We start from the raw sequence: 18,848 nt of genomic DNA on the forward strand, positions 1-18,848 counted from the left end.
GGCAGCAATCACTGCTGCATGTTAAGCCTCTTTCCTTCAACTCTCCTCCCAGAGGAGGTTGGGTGGCTCAGAGGCGCTGACCTGGCACCTCTTGAGACGAGACTGGCGCTGAATATAAATGCCAATGGGGGCGGTGGACGTCTAAGATTCTATTGCCGGAGTGGCAGAGAGGTTCAGAGGTTGGAGAGCTGAGCTGGTACCAGGTTGGTTGGAAATGCAGCCCATCTGTGAATAAAACTAGGTGCTCGAGTCTAGCGAGATTGCCCACACGGTAACCATCTTATCATATTTGTTTCATGCTTAATTTGGTTAAATTTCAACTCTGAGCATTAAAAATATTGATTTGACCATCTCCCAGTGTCTCCCTTATGTCCCAACTTGTTTCTCCATGTGCCTCGCTGTCTCACCGTGTCTTCTCGTGAGTGTCTACGTGCCTCCCGTGTCTCCCCAGCAGGTATGCACGTCTCCCACTCTCCGTGACTTTCCGTGTCTCATTGGCATTTCCCCTACATCTCTCGTCACTCCCCAATATTGTGCCCGTGTCCCCACGTCTCTCTCCACGTCTCCCTTGTATCTTCTCACCTCTGCCCCTTGTCTCCTCCCCTGTGTCTCGCTCACTGTGTCTCTCCGCGTTTCTAAACATCTCCCTCCGTGTCTGTCCGTGTTTCTCCGTGTCTCCGCAGACTCTGACCCGCATCAATGACATCCTCAAGTCGGTGCTCCTCATCTTCCCGCACTTCTGCCTGGGACGAGGACTCATAGACATGGCGACCAACCAGGCACTGGCAGACGCGTCCGAGCGCTTTGGTAGAGACGCAGAGACAGACACAATTATACTAAAATACACGCTCAGACATACACAGACATATGCATAAGTCTGCACACAGACATACATACAAGACACATAGATATACACACATAGACATACAATGATGTACACACTTGCAGGCCGATATCATGCACATACATTGTCTCATGCTGTTTCTCTCCTATCTCACTGGGTCTCCTTCATGTCTACCCCAATCTCTGTATCTCTCCACGTCTCCCATTTCTCCTGTTTCTCCCTGCATCTCTTCGTCTCCCTGTGTCTCCCTGCATCTCCCCGTGTCACCCCGTGTCTCCCCGTGTCTCTATCTCTCCTTATGTCCCCTTGTTTCTCTCACATCTCTCTGTGTCTCCCCATGTCTCTACGTGTCGTCACGTGTCTCACCCATCTCCCTGTCTCCCTGTGTCTCCCCCCTCTCCGCGTGTCTCCCCATGTCTCACATTTTCTCCCCGTGTCTCCACTCAGGTGAGAGCCGCTTCAGGGAGCCGCTGTCGTGGGACATGGTCGGCAAGAATCTGGTCGCGATGTTCATCGAGGGCAGCGTCTTCATCGTCCTCACGCTGCTCATCCAGAAGAACTTCTTCATCCGCCCACGGTAACATAGCCGCCGTGTTACGTCTGAGCGCTCCTAGGGGTTGCCCGGTACACGCCCCATCTGTTCACCCCCCCCCCCCTCCATGCCCCTCACCCCATACCCTGGTAACTCGCTTAGTCGTCGATGGTTAAACAAAGGAGGTGGCATTGAATAAGAGGATGCAGCTTTGTGGGGGCGATCACAATAGGTTACATACAGGAAATGTCCTGCTGGAAATGATGGTAGTGGTGATGATGGTGAGCGATGATATTGTTGATGGTGGTAATGGTAGTGGTGATGATGGTGGTGGTAGTATTGATGATGGTGGTGATGTTGTTGATCGTGGTGACTGCAATGATCGTATATCGTTAGTATCAGTGATGTTGTTGATGTTGATAATGGTGATGTTGATGACTGTGATGTTATTCAGGTCGATGGAGCTGAATCTGCCTCCCATCACGGACGAGGATGTTGATGTTGCTGCGGAGAGGAAACGTGTGATGGAGGGAGACACATCAACAGACATCCTCACCATCAACGAACTCACAAAGGTGACATCACCACCACCATCAGACAGCAGCATCACCATCACCACCACCATCACCACGGTGTTGATGTTGGTTTTGTTTTAGGTTTATAAGAAGAAAGGTGCTCCAGCTGTGGACAGGATGTGCATTGGGGTGCGACCAGGAGAGGTGAACTTACACATTCACCCGACACACCCTACACACACACCATTCACACTTACACACTCACCCTACACACACACGCTACACACTTACACACTCACCCTACACACACACCATTCACACTTACACACTCACCCTACACACACACGCTACACACTTACACACTCACCCTACACACACACCCTACACACTTACACACACACCATACACACCCTACACACTCACCCTACACACTCACCCTTCACACTTACACACTCAGTCTACGCACACACCCTACAAACGTATACACATACCGTTATACACCGTCCCTTACACACACTCGTTTTTACACACACCCACTTACATGAGAGTTGTGGTTCATTGGTTTGCTCATTATTGGATTGTAGATTATTGTATTTGTGAATAATGGGATATGCAGATGACTGGAATTATGAGAAAGGAATTTTCAGAAAATTAGAATTGCACACGAGTCGGCGACAATAATATTAGCAGAAAATCATATTCAGATTGCAAATCATTATATGTGCAGATAATATGTGCAAATAATGAGTTTCTGGTTTGCGGATAATTGGATTTGTGAATAATGGGTTCGCAATTTACGGATAACGCGGTTTTCTGATAATGGGTTTGCGATTCGCGAATAATCAGATACGTGGATAATGGTTTTGCAATTTGTGCATAATTGGGTTCGTGGTTTACGAGTTTCCGATTTGCGGATAACGGGGTTGGCGGATAACGGGGCTTGGTGGATAAAAGGGTTGGCAGATAATGGGGTTGCGTTTGTTGGGCTGCCCAGTGCTTTGGGCTGCTGGGCGTGAACGGTGCCGGCAAGACGAGCGCGTTCCGCATGCTGACAGGCGACACGCACGCGACGGCCGGGGACGCACGCCTCGAGGGCTACAGGTGAGTTCAGTCTGAGCCCACCTAGAGGCAGAACAGTTCGAAGTGCGCGTGTGTGCGTGAATGGGGGCAGCGGCGCCGTGGTTTGCGCGCTGCGCTACGAAGCCCTCAATCACGTGAATTAAATAAATCTGGTTTGCTGCATCTAAGTGTATATGGGATTGTGTGTGTACATACTGTATATGTATTTGTGGGTGAACGCATGTGTCCATGTTTAATGCATGTATGTGTGTATGAATATATGAATGGGGAGTGGTGGCGCAGCAGTTAGCGTGCTGCGCTACGGACCCAGTGACCCGAGTTCGAATCCCGCTCACGGCCAACACCATCTGAACCGGACCTGGGCCTCCTCGAGTTCCACTCAACCTTAAATGAGTACCTGGTGCAGTGTGTAAACATCCACACTGGAGAAATACAGGCGGCCGGTACAGTGTTGGCTACCACCCCCCCCCCCCCCTCGTGCGCCGTGGTGGCCTTGATAGGTGCTCGCTAACAGCACTCGCCCCAACAGTCCGTTAAAGGCAATACGGGGGGGGGGGGGTCTTCGTCTTTGTGCTTGGTGCAGCATTCTGTCTCAGCTGAGCTCGGTTCAGAGCCACCTGGGCTACTGCCCCCAGTTCGACGGGACCGATGAGCTGCTCACGGGCCGGGAGCACCTCCAGCTGTACGCTCGCTTGCGCGGGGTGAGGGAGGACGACCTCGAGAGGGTGAGCACGCTGCCACCATTGTCCTTAGCGTCATCTTCATCATCACCACCGTCCTCACCCTCAACAGCATTGCCCTCACCATCAACAGCATTGCCCTTCCTCTCACCATCATCGCCATCATCCTCACCATCAACACCATCATCCTTATCATCACCATTGTCCTTATCCTCATTATCACCACCACCACCACTATTGTCCTTACTCTCATTACAACCTCCATCGTCCTAACACTCATCATTGCCATCATCCTTACGCTCATCATCAACATGTGTGGCAACAATTCGAACCTCCCATAGGTCGACTCATCCTCAAATGAGTACCTGGTGGAGTGTGTAATCAGCGCCACTGGGGAGACAAAGGCGGTCGGGCATGGTGCTGGCCACCCACCCCCTCGTGTACCGTGCCAGCCTTCATAGGTGCTGCTCGCTAACAGCACTTGCCCCACCAGTCTGTGAAGGCCACACACACGAGGGATCTTTGTCTTTGTTGTGCGGCGCTGTAGGTGGTTGACTGGGCGGTGTCCACGCTGGGCCTCATCTACATCGCCGATCGTTCCGCCGGCTCATACAGCGGAGGCAACAAGCGCAAGCTCTCCACCGCCATCGCTCTCATCGGCAACCCTCCCCTCGTCTTCCTGGTACCAGCCATTATGAACCTCACGAGAGAGGCGGATGCAGGGAGAGAGAGACACAGCGAGTGCGAGGATTCGGATCAGGATTCGAACTCAGGGTCTCAGCGGTGCTGGCTGGCTCAGTGCTTGACATGGTCATTACAAACCTTGTTTGGCCACTGTACTGTAAACCGAATATGGCTATTGTTAACCGAACAGCAGTATTAGCCAGAGCCAGCTTTTACGAAAGTAACACGGTTAGAATGAACCCAACACGGCCGTCACAAACGTAACACGGCCGGTGATGAACCCAAGACAGCCATCGCGGACGTGACACGACCATCACAAACCCAACATGGCTATTTTGAATCCGACATACTCCTGGGATGGACGCCAAGACCGAGGGCTCAAACCCAGAAAGTCAGCAAAGGCCATTGTGAATGATCAGTGTGTGATCCTGACATGGCCATTGTGAGCCTGCTCCAACCATTATGAACATCTGGTAACGTTTGTCTTTACCTGTGTATCCATAGTTCAGTGTTCATGTGCCATTTTATTGAGGACCTGTGCGTTATCTTGGCGTGGTCTGGGGTTGCTTTTACTGCTTTGTCCAAGCTTGATAATGAATTAATGTATTATGCTTTTATATTTAGTGACTTGCTTTGCGCTTTTTCCCTAAATTGCACTCATATAATTATTTTGTATTGTTTGCTGCTGTAACTTGCCGACCCCCCCCCCCCTCACTGGACATCTATGAAAAAGAGCTTCATAGCTCATCGGATTCCTCCTGCAGTCGAAATAAACATTCTGGTTCTGATGACCGTGTGCAGGATGAACCCACGACGGGCATGGACCCCAAGGCTCGGCGCTTCCTGTGGAACTGCATTCTGGCCATCGTGCAAGCGGGCCGGTCGGTGGTGCTCACATCTCACAGGTACCGCGAGTGGCAGCAGCAGCAGCGGGTTTGCATGTTGGAGTTTGTGGTGTCTCTCTGTCTCTCCCTCCGTGGTGGTCGCGTGGATTTTATAATCGACATCACGCGCTTAAGGTGTTTGGCCGCGATAAATGTTCACGTGATAAGTGAACACCATGGGTGGGGGGGGGGGGGGACTGGGTGATCCGTGGAAATGTGGTTCGCGGGCCAAAAAGATTTGAAAAACACTGCTCGAGGGATCTGTGTCTTTGTGTATATATATGTGTATACGATTATGTGAGTGTACCAATGTGTGTATGTGTGTACACGTGTGTGTGTGTGTGCAGCATGGAGGAGTGCGAATCTCTGTGCACACGCATGGCCATCATGGTGAGCGGAACTTTCAGGTGCCTGGGCAGCGTCCAGCACATTAAGACACGGTGAGCATACACACCCACACAAGTAAATACACACACACACACACAGAAGTACATACACACACAGAGAGAAGTACATACACACAGAAGTACATAATACACACACAGAAGTACATACACACACAGAAGTACATACACACACAGAGAAGTACATACATACACACACAGAAGTACATACACACACAGATAAGTACATACACACAGAAGTACATACACACACAGAAGTACATACACACACAGAGAAGTACATACACACACAGAGAGAAGTACATACACACACAGAAGTACATGCACATACATACACACACAGAAGTACATACACACACAGAAGTACATGTACATAGATACACATACATACACATACACACACACAGAAGTACATGGACGTACATGCACATACAGGCAGTCCCCGACGTGTCTCAGGAATGGAACCTGTTCGTTCGTCGGGAAATACCCGTGCACACACAAATACATGTACATGCATGCACACACAGACACAAATATATTATATACATACGAAGAAAAAGATCCCTATAGCCGACTATTAGGACAAGTGCTGTTAGCGAGCACCTGTGAAGGTTGACACGACACATGGGGGGGGGGGGGGGGGTGCGGTGCGTGACCAGCACCACTCCGCACCAGGTACTCATTTGAAGCTGAGTCGACCGAGGGGAGGCCCAAGACCGGTTCAAATAACCATCACCGGTGTTGGTGGCCATGAGCGGGAATCAAACTCGAGCTGCTCGGTTCGTAGCGAAGCGCGCTATCCACTACACTCGCGATAGCCTTTAAACAGTCTGTTGGGGGCGAGTGCTGTTAGCGAGCACCCATTAAGGCGGGCCCAGAACACACACGTACACACATGTACACAAATAAACAAGTTGCCACTATTTCCTACGAAGCTGATGCGGTGCTTGTGCCAGGCTAAGTGAACCACGATGTCAGGTGGACTCGACAACACTCACTGTTCCTACCCCTTCCTCTCCCGTTGACCGTAGCTTTGGCGAAGGACACACTCTGGTGATACGGCTCGCTGCTGCCACTCCTCCTGCTGCTGCTGCTGCTGCTACCGCGGATCCTGCTGCCGCAGATACCGCCGCTGCTACAGCTGCTGATCCCGCTACCGCTGTGGCGGAGTACGTGTGCAAGCGATTCCCACGCACGGAGTTGCGCGAGCACCACCACCGCACCATGTACTTCCACTTGCCGGGCGCCACCACGACTCACGGCGCCTCTGCGGGTGACACCGCTGCGGCCTCCGCGTACGCCTCTCTCTCCACGATCTTCGCGGCGCTATCAGAGAACCAGCAGCAGCTGGGCATCGCCGACTTCTCCGTGTCGCAGACCACGCTGGACCAGGTCAGAACGCGTGACAGGTCACTGGCTCACCGGCAATCGATGCTAGCCAGTTGCAGCAGGAGGAGCTAGCTGACAGGAGTTCGTTAACCGCAATAGAAGCTTGCCAGTTGCAAAAGCAGCTACCTAACAGGAGCGAGTTAATTGCAACAGATGCTAGCCAATTGCAAGAGGAGCTAACAAGCACTAGCTAACCACAAGACACCTAGCTAATGCAACTGGAGCTAACAGTCGCTAGCTCACTTCTACAGGCGCTATCTAACTGCAAGATACCCGAGCTAACCACCAAAACGCACGCGCTAACCGCGACAGGTGCTAGCTATCTTCTTGGTTCTTTCGGTAAAGTCACGTAGAATGGAAATAATAAAATAATAAAAATAAAACATAATTAAATCATTCTCATGACGTTTCGGCCACAACGCAAGCAGCCGTTCTCAGGTGAAGAACAGGTCTGTCGGGGAGACAGCGTCTGAATGAAACACCACCACGCTTGGAGCGTATATTTAAGCTGGGTTGGAAGGTGGGAAGGTAGCCTTGACAAAATAATTTGCATATCAAGAGGAATTTAGCATATTTATGGGAAATGCAGATATGTGATTAGTACTAGCTAGCTAGCCAGGATAGATGCGAGCTAATCGCAGTGGGCCCTCGCTAACCGCAACAGGTGTTAGCTTACCGCAAGAGGTGTTAGCTTACCGCAACAGGTGCTAGCTAATTTGAACAGGTGCTAGGTAACCGCAGTGGGCGCTAGCTACCCGTAGCACGGTTGGCTATGTATGGTGCGAAGAAGTTCAATATACGAACATACAATGGACCCAAGCTAACCGCAACCGGTGGCAGCGAACCACATTCAACAGACTGCCTAATTGACTGTCGATGTGCTTTACCAAGTTGCGTATTAACCGAGTGACTGCCTGCCAAAGTGAATGACTGCCTCGCTGTATAAACGCCTACAGTAATTGTAATATATCCCCACCGGTTCTGTTCAGCGTCTTGAGACGCAGTCACATTCTGTTGTATGAAGTGACTGTCCGTGTAACTTTCCCAATGTGATCGTTCACCTCTGCCCGCCCAGGTGTTTGTGAGCTTTGCCAGGCAGCAGCGGACCGACCCAGTGGATGAAGAGACAGGGGTGTGATCCGACTCCACCACCTTCCACCAAGCCGGAGAAGGGGCACTGGCAGAGCCAGTGGAGGGGTGGACGTTATTATGAGTAGGCATGGAACGATTGGGTGGAGGGTTGGCGCTGAAGGTTGGCACACTACACTATGAACCCAGCGAACCAAGTTCGATTTTACGACCACGGCTGACATTGGTGGCGAGCGATGTCATGAACTGGTCCTGGTGCGTGCCGGCTTCACCAACCCGCATTGACCTGCATGGTGATGTATAGCTAAAGAACTCCCATGACCCAACAATGTGTGCTGGTGGGGGGACCTTTATCCAGTGTTAGATGAACAGCTGTAAACTATGAGTACCGCATGCATAATTCACACATACGAATTAATTACAATGTATGCTAATTGTATGAAAATGTAGCATTTATCCTAATCGAGCAAATGCAACTGTAGGAAATACGGGGGAGGGGGTGGGGGGCTTTAAAATACAAATGAGGATGTAAAATATTACAAAGTAACTTGATTCCAATTCCAGCTCCGAATCATCGCAATTCTAATTGTCTCGCTGGGGAGATGAATCGTTACATGCCCATTACCAAATACTTTTCAGAAACTGGTGCTGTGCAAACACAACATACAAACATGTATACAACATACAAACATGTATACTCGCAAAGATTCCCCACGTTTAGCTTTTAACAGACCGTCGGTGCAAGTGCTGATAGCGAGCGGCCACGAAGGCCGGCACAGCACACGCAAGGGAGTGGATGGCTAGCACCAGGCCGGGCAGCCTTTGTCTTCCCAGTGCAGATACTTTATACACCGCACCAGGCACTCATTCATGGCTGTGTCGACTCCGGGAGGACCCAAGACCGGTCCAAATATCGGCCACGTTCACTGCTCGCGAGCAAGAATCGAACTGGGGTCGCCGGGTTTGTAGTGCAGCGCACGCATCACTCCCACATTACCGCTCCCCTAAAATTACAAATAAAAGTTTACACATGCACGCATTTATACACATGCCATTCATACAAACATCCCCCTGATAGCCTTAACAGACTGTTGGGGAAAGTGCTGTTAACGAGGACCTATGAAGGCTGGCACGGCACACGAGGGGGTGGGTAGCCAGCAAAACCTTCCGTCGCCTTTGTCTCCACTGTGGCGATGTTAACACACTGCACCAGGTGCTCATTTAAGGCTGAATGAACCTCGGGGAGGCCCAGGACTGGTTAAGATAATCGTCGCTGCTGTTGGTCGTGAGTGGGATTCAAACTCGGGTCACCAGGTTCTCCCAAATCATACATATTCATACATGCACACATGCATCCACCCACCAACACGCACTAACGCAATCCAATATACATCGACTCGGATGCAACAAACCAGATTTATTTAAATCATGTAGCTGCGGTCATCCAATTGGACTTGAAACGCGTGTATTAAACACTCCTGTATCGTGAACATGTGTTAATAAAAAGTGAAGAGCACTCGTGGAACGCAAACGGAACAGTACCTCTAAGGGCTCCACACATTAAACACGTGAGAAAAAGCAATGAAAATATGAACAATAAATAAATGAACTGTGAATTTCACTATTTATACACCACACAAGGCCTTCTCTTGGAACTATCCTTGTAACTACTCGCCGTGGCTGCATGTCCCAGGTTACGTATGTTTGTTGAACTTCTTTCACACCGTATGTAGCCAACCGTGCTCATTGATGCTGGAAAAGGGATTCAAGTCACCATCACGTGCCATTCCGTCATGGCAATAACATCGCTCGAGCGCAGACTGAATGGCGACGCCTTTACAGGGGGAGCGCGTTTGAGCGAGGCGAGATTCGTCATTCGTTTCTAAGATATCTCAATTTAGCCGCCAGCCTACATGGAGTAAATTTTGTCCTTCAGTACATCGTCAATGGTTAGCGAGTGTAATTGTGAGTTTGGGTAATCCTTATCCAGTTGCTATTCACCGTGTTAAATTGTCAACGAGTCCTCAGTCATTCGCAAATGTGTCATCAGTTCCCGTGAGTAGTCATAAATAATTAACGCATTCATAAAATCTTGGCGGTATATTCGGTCCGGGATCAGATGCTGGCCCCGCACGATACGAGGGCCCAACGGTGCGTGGATTCGTCCCGACAGCTCCGCAACCTTTTCCTCATCCGAGGTGAAAGAGCTGCTGGGTAGCCAGCTCAACGGAACCCAACCTCAGAACTCACAGCTACCTACCCTGCGTCCCTCTCAGCACGGGGGGGGGGGGGGGGGACCAGTGGGGAATTTAAATTCCGAAAATTTCCCCACGAGCCACACCACCAAGTATACCGTCACGCCGCATTGCTCGTGGCAAGGGTTTGACAAGGGAGCGCACAGGCTGGATTTTCACCGGCCAGCTGTGAGAAGTGTGTTACGGTGGACAAGACAAAAAGCCACCAACTGCGCATATGACATTTTGAGGGTTAAGCACGTGGAGCATCAGACACCTGTTTTTTTGCCAACCAAGTGCTATGCACAGCCTCTCAAAATAATTCGAGGGGGCAGGAGTTAGCATCATGGGAGTGCGGTTCGGTGCGACGGCTCGGTGCGGGTGAAATCACAACAGGAAATTACACCATCCTGTGGTTAGGGCCAACAGACGGCTCTCCCTGGCTTTCCTGGGTGGCCATTGCCCTTGATCGGGCAGCAAAGTATGGTGCCCAGTAAACAACAGGCCACTGGCTGCACCCTTGGTAACCTATTTGTAGCCGCGGCATACGCACCTACCGACGAAGCACCTGACGACATTAAAAACCATTTCTACCGGTTCTCAGAGCAGACAATGAACCCCACAACACCTCGCCATGTGCCTTGGGAGACTTCAATGCCGTCTCTCGTACTTCCAGCGATGGCCTCCGAACCGTGATTGGCCCCCGCATGGCAGCTGCATCCCCAATGACAACTCAGAAAGGCTCATTCATTGCTGTGCAATAAAAGGGCTCAGCATAGGTGACACGTGGTTCCAGCCCCACGACATTCACAGGCATTCCACTACTTCAAATGACGGCCATGCATAAATTAACCAGATACTTACGAACTTAATTGTTAATGCAATTGACAATTTGTTATCACGTCTCTTTTAATCTTGTGAAAATCTTCGTGTGAATAACCTTGGAATGAGTTTCGATTGGTCATTAGCTATGATGATGATGATGCATAAACTGATGACAATTTGATGGATCTGTTGGGAAAATTGAAGACAGAAGAGCAAGAGCCAAACACGGATGTGGTGGTTAGGATGACATCGTGGAAAGGACACAGCTCAGGGCGGGGAACATCACGGAAACTCGTGCCAAGAGGAAGTACCCCTATCAGTTTCCGTACGCCTTTACGGTAAACTTCTTTCGCACCATACGTAGCCAACCGTACTAATCGGAGGTGCTTCGACCTCTGAACCCGACGGAGGAGGCAGAGTCCTTAGGAGTTCAGCCTGCGCTCATTCGCCTTCATGAGCGACTTGATCGCACGGGCCCTGAGCTCCAGTTCCAGTATGTCGTGGGCAGGGCCACAGCCTGGCACAGGTGTGGCCTTTCCGGCTGCAACGCCCTCGACAGAAGAGCACCTGGGAGACGAGGAGGGGGAGGACGAGGCGGGAGAGGGAGGCAGTGGGTCCGAGAGGAGGGCGTCCAGGGTCTGGTGGAGAATGGCGGGGAGGGAGTGTGGGGCTGTGGAGGAGAGGAGAGGAGGGAAGAGGGAGAGAGAGGGACATGAGAAAAGAGGTAAGGAAAGAGGAGAGAAACAGTTACGTGACAAAATACATGCAGGATTACATTAAATCACTTTTAGAATGTTTAGTGAGCAGATAATTGTCTACGCCAAGGCAAAATAAATTGTCAGATCTCGTTAAAATGATATAATTTATACATTGCATGTTATATCATACATTGTAACCATACCTAGAGATGAAAAACCCAGAAAAAAGCAGGCTTATTTTCTGCTAACACTCACCAGACACAGTTTTTTTACAACAGAAATTGTCCATAATAACCAAAAACGTAATTCTCTCCAATTAGGCACGACATGCATCTGCGCTACATATGAGCATGTCAGAAAATGTGACTGGGCCCTGCTCAATAAGACTTCAGAACCGGTCACACACGGCCTTCTGTGTGTAGCAAAGCCAGCACAGCTTTGTGGCGATTACGTGACAATGCCAACTGTTGCTGTGACGCAAGACGAGACGGTGAGACGCATTGTTGAAGGCTGTTTGCTAACCAAGCCGAGCAGTGGTTTTAGGACGATGCTGCTGCTGCGTTCTGTAAATGATGAAGCTTCTGCCTGGCTCAGCGCAAAGGCACAACGCTAAATCAAATAATTTCGGAAAATGTCACCCGCCACGCATTTGTGACGTTGTGCAGTTCGAGTTATTATGGCCGAACGTACAATAAAAAACATCTATTCTCACACATGCGATTCAATTGATGTATTGCGAAGTTAAGGAATCGATATTGGGGAATCCATGAATCGTTGGCCCGGATAATGCATAACGTAAACACAGCTAATTCTTACCAAGAGACTGGGGGAGATGTGAACTTAAGAATGACTATTACTATATAAGTTAATCATCATAAAATCAAGTGTGCATTATGCAAACATAGCAGACCGTTACCATGAGAATCGGGGAGACCTCTGCTGCCCGTGGAGCCGTGTGGAGACAAGGGAGCCCCCTTTACCCGCTGGTCTCCCTCCACCTCCTCCTCCACCTTCCTCTCATCTCCCTCCTGATCCTTTTTCCCATCGTTCTCCATCTCATCCTCAGAGAGGGATCCGGCCGCCACCAGACTCAAGGCATCGCTCTCCGCGCACGATATTGCACCATCTGCAAAAGGAGTATTGTTTTTAATGAATTCACCGAAGTGTTTCCCAGACCATCTCTTGTCTCCAACTCAACGTTAACGTTCATGAACACACCAGAATCATTTTGGGCCAGGTCAACGTAGCGTAGACCAGACTCCACGTGTCTCGACGCCATTGCTAACGAACATGAACCTCATCCGTTTAATTTCAGGCAGAGCTCACCAAGAAGTATGCCCGGACCATCTGATTCTCGTACAAATTGCAATAGCTGATGAGAACATTTGGGCCGAGTGGACTTGGGAGGAGCCCCGGTGGGGTATACCGGCTAAACTCGGTGTAGAATGAATACAGGAGTGAAGGAGTCTTGCCTGTGGCGGCGACCGGTGTGGCCTCATCGTCAGGCTCAGCACCAGGCTGGGTGCACGTGACAGAGGCTGAACTTGTGGTGTCCATGCACTGGCTGTTTTGCCTGGCTCACGTACACATATGCATATAAACACGCGCAAATAAACACGCAAATGCACACGTATTAGGCGAGTGCTCAAGATATTCGGAAGAATTTAAAAAATCTGAAAATCGGGCCAAGATCATACGTTTTCAACGATCCGACATTTACTTTTATTTCAGACCGATCCAAAAACAGAAAATGACGTGACTCATGACATCACATCTGGGATTTTCTCGCCAAAATGTTGTCACGGGGTATTGGGTAATGCATCTTTTTTTTGTTAGCACGAAGACATTTAACATGATTAGTGCGGAATGGAAGTCACTCGAAATCTGATTAAGGTAGTGGTCACCAATCCAAGCACTAATGAGGCTCAACTCTGCTTAACCCGACAGATCTGATCAGATTGGGTACATTCCTGGTAATTTGGTAATTGGCATTTAAACAAATGAATGAATACATTAGCATTTCATATTTTAAGAACAATTTTGGACATTCAGCTTAACAGGTAGGCTATCCAAAAATATCCACTTCCATCACCATTATTACCAATGGTATCCAAAATTTTGGATATTTTTCGGATTACATTCAAACATGTAAACAGCCATAAAATATCCAGCGTTGAGCCTCGGTAATGCTTGGATTGGTGATCTCTACAATCACACACAATTGGCAGTTATCGGCTGCAGCGTTGTGGACAGTGCACAAAGTCTATTGTTGCACCACACTTCTGTACAGACACGCGTAGGCTCCCCATCTCGACCAACCCGCACTGAACAGCATAGTAACGTGTGGTCAAATAATCCCCACGGCCCACGTGGCATGGGGAGGCAGTGGCCTGAAAATGGTTGTGGCAGCGGGCCTCCAAATACCCATATTGCTGGGGCATGTGCCGTTCGCGAGCATCTGTTAGAGTGTACGTAATAATGATGTCACCCTGCTGCTGCTCTATATAAGAACGGGAGACAGAGAGCAATTACCAGCGAAACAGTCGTACTCAAATTGCAATTGTTGTGGTTTCACGCTTCAACACACCGGTGGGCTAAAGCAGTGAACTTTTTGTCTTTTGTCAACGTGACACTTTTTTACTGATTGGCCGTGTCGGGTGGTGGAGGGTTACGACACATTTATAAATAACGCGATCTAAACCCAAAAACATTGATTATGAATAATATTGGTCGCGAAAGCCTACGTGTGAAACTGAGTGTACGTACGTTTAACTTCTTTCGCACCGTACAAAGCCAACCGTGCCAATCGGAGATGCGGGAGAAGGATACCCATGGAAGCTGACACGGCGCACAAGGGGATGCTGTGGCTAATCACACACCTGGTCGCATGTCTCCCCAGTGTTGATGTTCATACACACCACACTCGGTACTTATTTAAGGCCGAGTTGATCTAGGTGAGGCACACTTACCTGTTTTCACACTGTTCTGTTCCGTCCTTGGTGGTTGCCCCCATCTTATCCTCTTCTGAATCCGACCCAACTGGCTCACCTAACAGAGAAAAACAAGTTAATGTACCAACATTAAAACACTTTTTACAGAACACAAACCCAGAGAGAGAGGCTCTGTTAGGGTTCAAGGAGCCAAGCAGAGCCTTACATGTGATGCAGGGTGATGCAGGAGCCTTAAAGAGCCAGAAAAGGACTCTCTTAGGGTGCAGTGTTGATATAAGGCTCCCTTATCATGTACGCATCTCATTTGGCAAAATTAAGTTTCATTTTTAACAGGGCTGGCTCACAGAACCAGCCTAAGCCTTCCTAAGGGTTCAGTTTGAAAGTGTGAGGTTCATAGAGCCATACAAGGATTTCTTTGCGAGACTCATGGAGCCGGACTAGGTCAGCGTTACCTTGTAGGACTTGGTGGATTTGTTTGTCCGACATCAGCATCAGTTGCTCCAGACAGAGGGCCTTCACCTCCTCCAGGGTACAGGCCTGAACATCACCGTTAACATCACGATTAGCAATACTGGAGATCAATGTGATAACAATCAGCATTTGCAAAACCACCATCACTTTCATCACCATTATTACCAATGGTATCGTTAACATCACCATCATTGTCATCAACACCAGCCAACCATAGATACGGTGTTAGTATTATAAAATGATTATGATTTCTGCTACTGATGCAACTGCTGCGGCTGCCACTCAGGAAGCTATCACCACTGCTGATGCTTTCCATGCTGCTGCGAGTGATACTGCTGTTATTACAACACCAACCCCCTGATTGAATTGAATAATCTATCGTTTAATATTGCAGTAAATTGCAGCACCCATGGGTGGCTGTTGGGGTGATGTGAATCTATTACGTATCACAAAACACGAATTGACAAAACATGACTTCTTACGCAACGGATATGATGAAAGCATCATGAGCTGAAGAATTGTCATTAATCGATAATTTGATACATCCTTCCATCATTTAAAATAATGCTGTTAGTACTACAGACATTGCTGCTATTATAACAAAGATCCTGCTGATAAGACATGCTGCAACTAACGATGTTAAACACATTTCTTTATATTTTACCAAGTAAGGCCCACTGAGCTATTTTGATCTTTTTCAAAAGTGACATGGTCACAAATGATAGCCCAACGAAGTCACTTATCACGTGGAAATGTATAGCAGCCAAACACTCTAAACGCGTGTTTATAAGTGTGGAGGGAAAAATCGGAGGACCCGGAGAAAAATCCACGAGACCACGGGGGGAGAAAAACACTCCAAATATACAGCAGGTTCTCAGGATCGGGATCGAACCCATGACGTTCTATAGACCAGGCGAGGTATTAACCATCTCTCCGAGTCAGGATCGAACCCACGACATCCTGTATACCGGGTGAGGTAGTTAACGTCTCGCCCATCGTGGCGCCCCAATAAAGTTGAAATTATTTCGACTACTACTACCGATGACAAAGGTGCAGCTAATACTGCTAATGACAATGATCTTGCGGATGTCATTGGTGGTGGTGGTGCCGCTGCTGGTGCTGCTCCATCACCGAGAGTCTCGGTGGGAGGATCCTCCTCGTCTGTTTGTCCCCTACGGCTCGGAGGCTCTGCTCCAGCAGCTGGGGCCGGTCGTGAACGAGCGACGTCATCGTGGGCAGCTCCACATCGAGGTCTGTCCCACCCTCCTCCACGTACACCTCCTCCTGCTTCTCATCGTCCACCTCGTCCACCCCCTCGGTCCTTCGCGGTCGATGCAGCGGCGGCTGTGGTGGTTGTTGTGGGATGAGGCGATCGCTGTGGACTCTGACAGGGATGGGACAAGCATACGAACACGGGGAGAGGCCCTTTGTCAATCCACTGCTGGTCATAGAAGTGCAGTACAACAAAATATCTTGCTGCCCTTCCCTCTGCTGTTCACCACCGTAGGGCACTCTTATGACACCTTTTTTTTTACAAGAGTCATGTTTGCATTGACCACAATACCTGCAGTCGGAATGCAAACAAAAAACACAACTCTGATAATGTATGCACTGTCCTTGAAATTGATTGGTCCACACCCGAGACAGCTTTCTTTAGAGCCTAGTCTCACATGGTGTTGGACCAGATGACGCCAAAAGGCGTACAACTCAAAGACAATGCACCATCAGAGTATAAGAGCTCGGGGTAAGCATTTACACCATTGGAACCTCATTTGTCAGTAGCAAAATATGATAATTGTTTTTTTACCCTTTTATCTGGCAACAAAACTTGACACCTTTTTTACAAGGAGTCATGTTTTGACCAATCAACTTCAAGGACAGTGCATGCATTATCAGAGTTATGTTTTTTGTTTGCATTCCGACTGCAGGTATTGTGGTCAATGCAAACATGACTCCTTGTAAAAAAGGTGTCAGTTTTGTTGCCAGATAAAAGGGTAAAAAAACAATTATCATATTTTGCTACTGGCAAATACTATATGGGAGACCTTTCAAGCTGGTATCAACATATCATCCTGCCGACAGGATTCCTCGCGAAGGGTTTCTGGTTTGGTGTTTTTAACATCTTAACAACACTTGTTTCATTACTCTTTGGTTCTTTCGGTAAAGTCACGTAGAAAGAGAAAAGAATAAATTAAATAGCAGACGACGTTTCGATTGCAACACAAGCAATCATCATCAGGTACAAATGAAAGAGAGAAAACAAAACCTAGTAAAGTTAGAAATACAATGCGATACAACACAGAGAGTCGGCTAACACAACAGTCAACACCCTACCTGGTTGATTACGTTCTTCCAAAGATTGCTAATGTAAGAGAGAGAGAGACAAACATAGAACGTTACATTACCTCGCATTTCTGCCTCTTCGCTTTGCGTGGAGCCTTGGACGGCATTTGACGCCGCTTTTAAAAAAACAAACTAAATTAAGAACAAAAGTACCGACAATCTCGCAACTTCACGACGACGACGACAAACTTTAAGATCTTCACGCAGCTAAGATGAAACCAACAGTTTAGTAACCAACACACCGATGCTGCTCTAAGGAATTGTCACGTTTCATGTGACACACCAACCTCAACTAATTGGCTGCGTCGGGGTGGCGGGCGGGCGGTGGGGGGGTTCAACGACACATCTATAATTTGCGCAATCTAAGCCAACAACAAACAAAACCAACCTCTACCCGCGGATAATTGAAATTTTCTCGTCAAAAATCCTCTCGAATCTGCGCCCACGACGAAGTCAAAACGCTCCCGCCTCCGCCGCCGTCGCGTGCGATCTGAAACACGGCCCAGGGAGGATGAACTATCAGTCGGCGCTTGCTGCCCTCGGGGCGGATTGAGCGCCCTACGCGCGACCATTCTCGCGCGTCCACCGCCCCCAGGGCAGCAACCCGTTGCGTTGCTTCTCCGACGTAGAGAGAGGCAAGTAGATGCGAGCTCACGCGGTTCACTCGCAAAGTTCCAGGCTCACCCCAACGCCCCCCACCCCCCCCCGGAACATGAATGAATGCTTAAAGTACCGGATTATAAGACGCACACGAATCTTCTTGGTTCTTTCGGTATTCACGTGGAAGGGAAATAATAAAATAAAAACATAATAAAATAAAATTCTCACGAAGACGCTGTCTTTCCGACAGCCCTGTTCTTCACCTGAGGACGGCTGCTTGCGTTGTGGCCGAAACGTCGTGAGAATTGTATTGTTTTATTTTGTTATTTCCCTTCTACGTGACTTTACCAAAAGAACCAAGAAGATGAATCCCTGCAGTCACGAAAGCTTTAACTCGAAATTTATGCTCACGAATGTCATATATTTGGGTGGTGCTGATGTGTTGGGCAGTGGTGCACAAAGCACAGGTAACCTACCGACAGAGTTTCTGTGTAAGTTTAATACGTAGGCTTTCGCGACAAATATCCATATTAGAGGGTTTTTTTGGCTGAGATCGCGTAAATGTGGCGTTACACCCGCCATCACAAATTAGTAAGGGTTGTCACGTCAACAGAACATTCCAATT

At 48.8% G+C, this 18,848-nt stretch overlaps 2 protein-coding genes across 2 annotated transcripts in view; one reads left to right on the top strand and one right to left on the bottom strand.

Annotated features, from left to right (window-relative positions):
- Positions 1–9,688, top strand: part of LOC133346329 (phospholipid-transporting ATPase ABCA1-like) — a 51,927-nt gene extending 42,239 nt beyond the window's left edge. The window contains 11 exon segments of the mRNA XM_061557825.1: positions 684–807; positions 1,292–1,421; positions 1,831–1,951; positions 2,033–2,095; positions 2,886–2,992; positions 3,555–3,696; positions 4,199–4,333; positions 5,137–5,240; positions 5,567–5,659; positions 6,655–7,015; positions 8,088–9,688. Coding sequence (XP_061413809.1) covers positions 684–807; positions 1,292–1,421; positions 1,831–1,951; positions 2,033–2,095; positions 2,886–2,992; positions 3,555–3,696; positions 4,199–4,333; positions 5,137–5,240; positions 5,567–5,659; positions 6,655–7,015; positions 8,088–8,150 — 1,443 coding nt within the window. The 3' untranslated portion in view covers positions 8,151–9,688.
- On the bottom strand, positions 9,490–18,096 carry CAAP1 (caspase activity and apoptosis inhibitor 1). The gene is given in 8 exon segments (XM_061558101.1): positions 9,490–11,830; positions 12,775–12,984; positions 13,331–13,431; positions 14,828–14,906; positions 15,262–15,346; positions 16,412–16,600; positions 16,602–16,664; positions 17,686–18,096. Coding segments are annotated over 8 exon segments (1,020 nt in total). The 5' UTR covers positions 17,731–18,096; the 3' UTR covers positions 9,490–11,582.
- Positions 18,097–18,848: the final 752 nt, after the last annotated feature.

This window comes from Lethenteron reissneri, chromosome 24, assembly GCF_015708825.2.
Source record: "Lethenteron reissneri isolate LAM-NWPU_2019-01 chromosome 24, ASM1570882v1, whole genome shotgun sequence".
Classification (NCBI taxonomy): Eukaryota; Metazoa; Chordata; class Hyperoartia; order Petromyzontiformes; family Petromyzontidae; genus Lethenteron; species Lethenteron reissneri.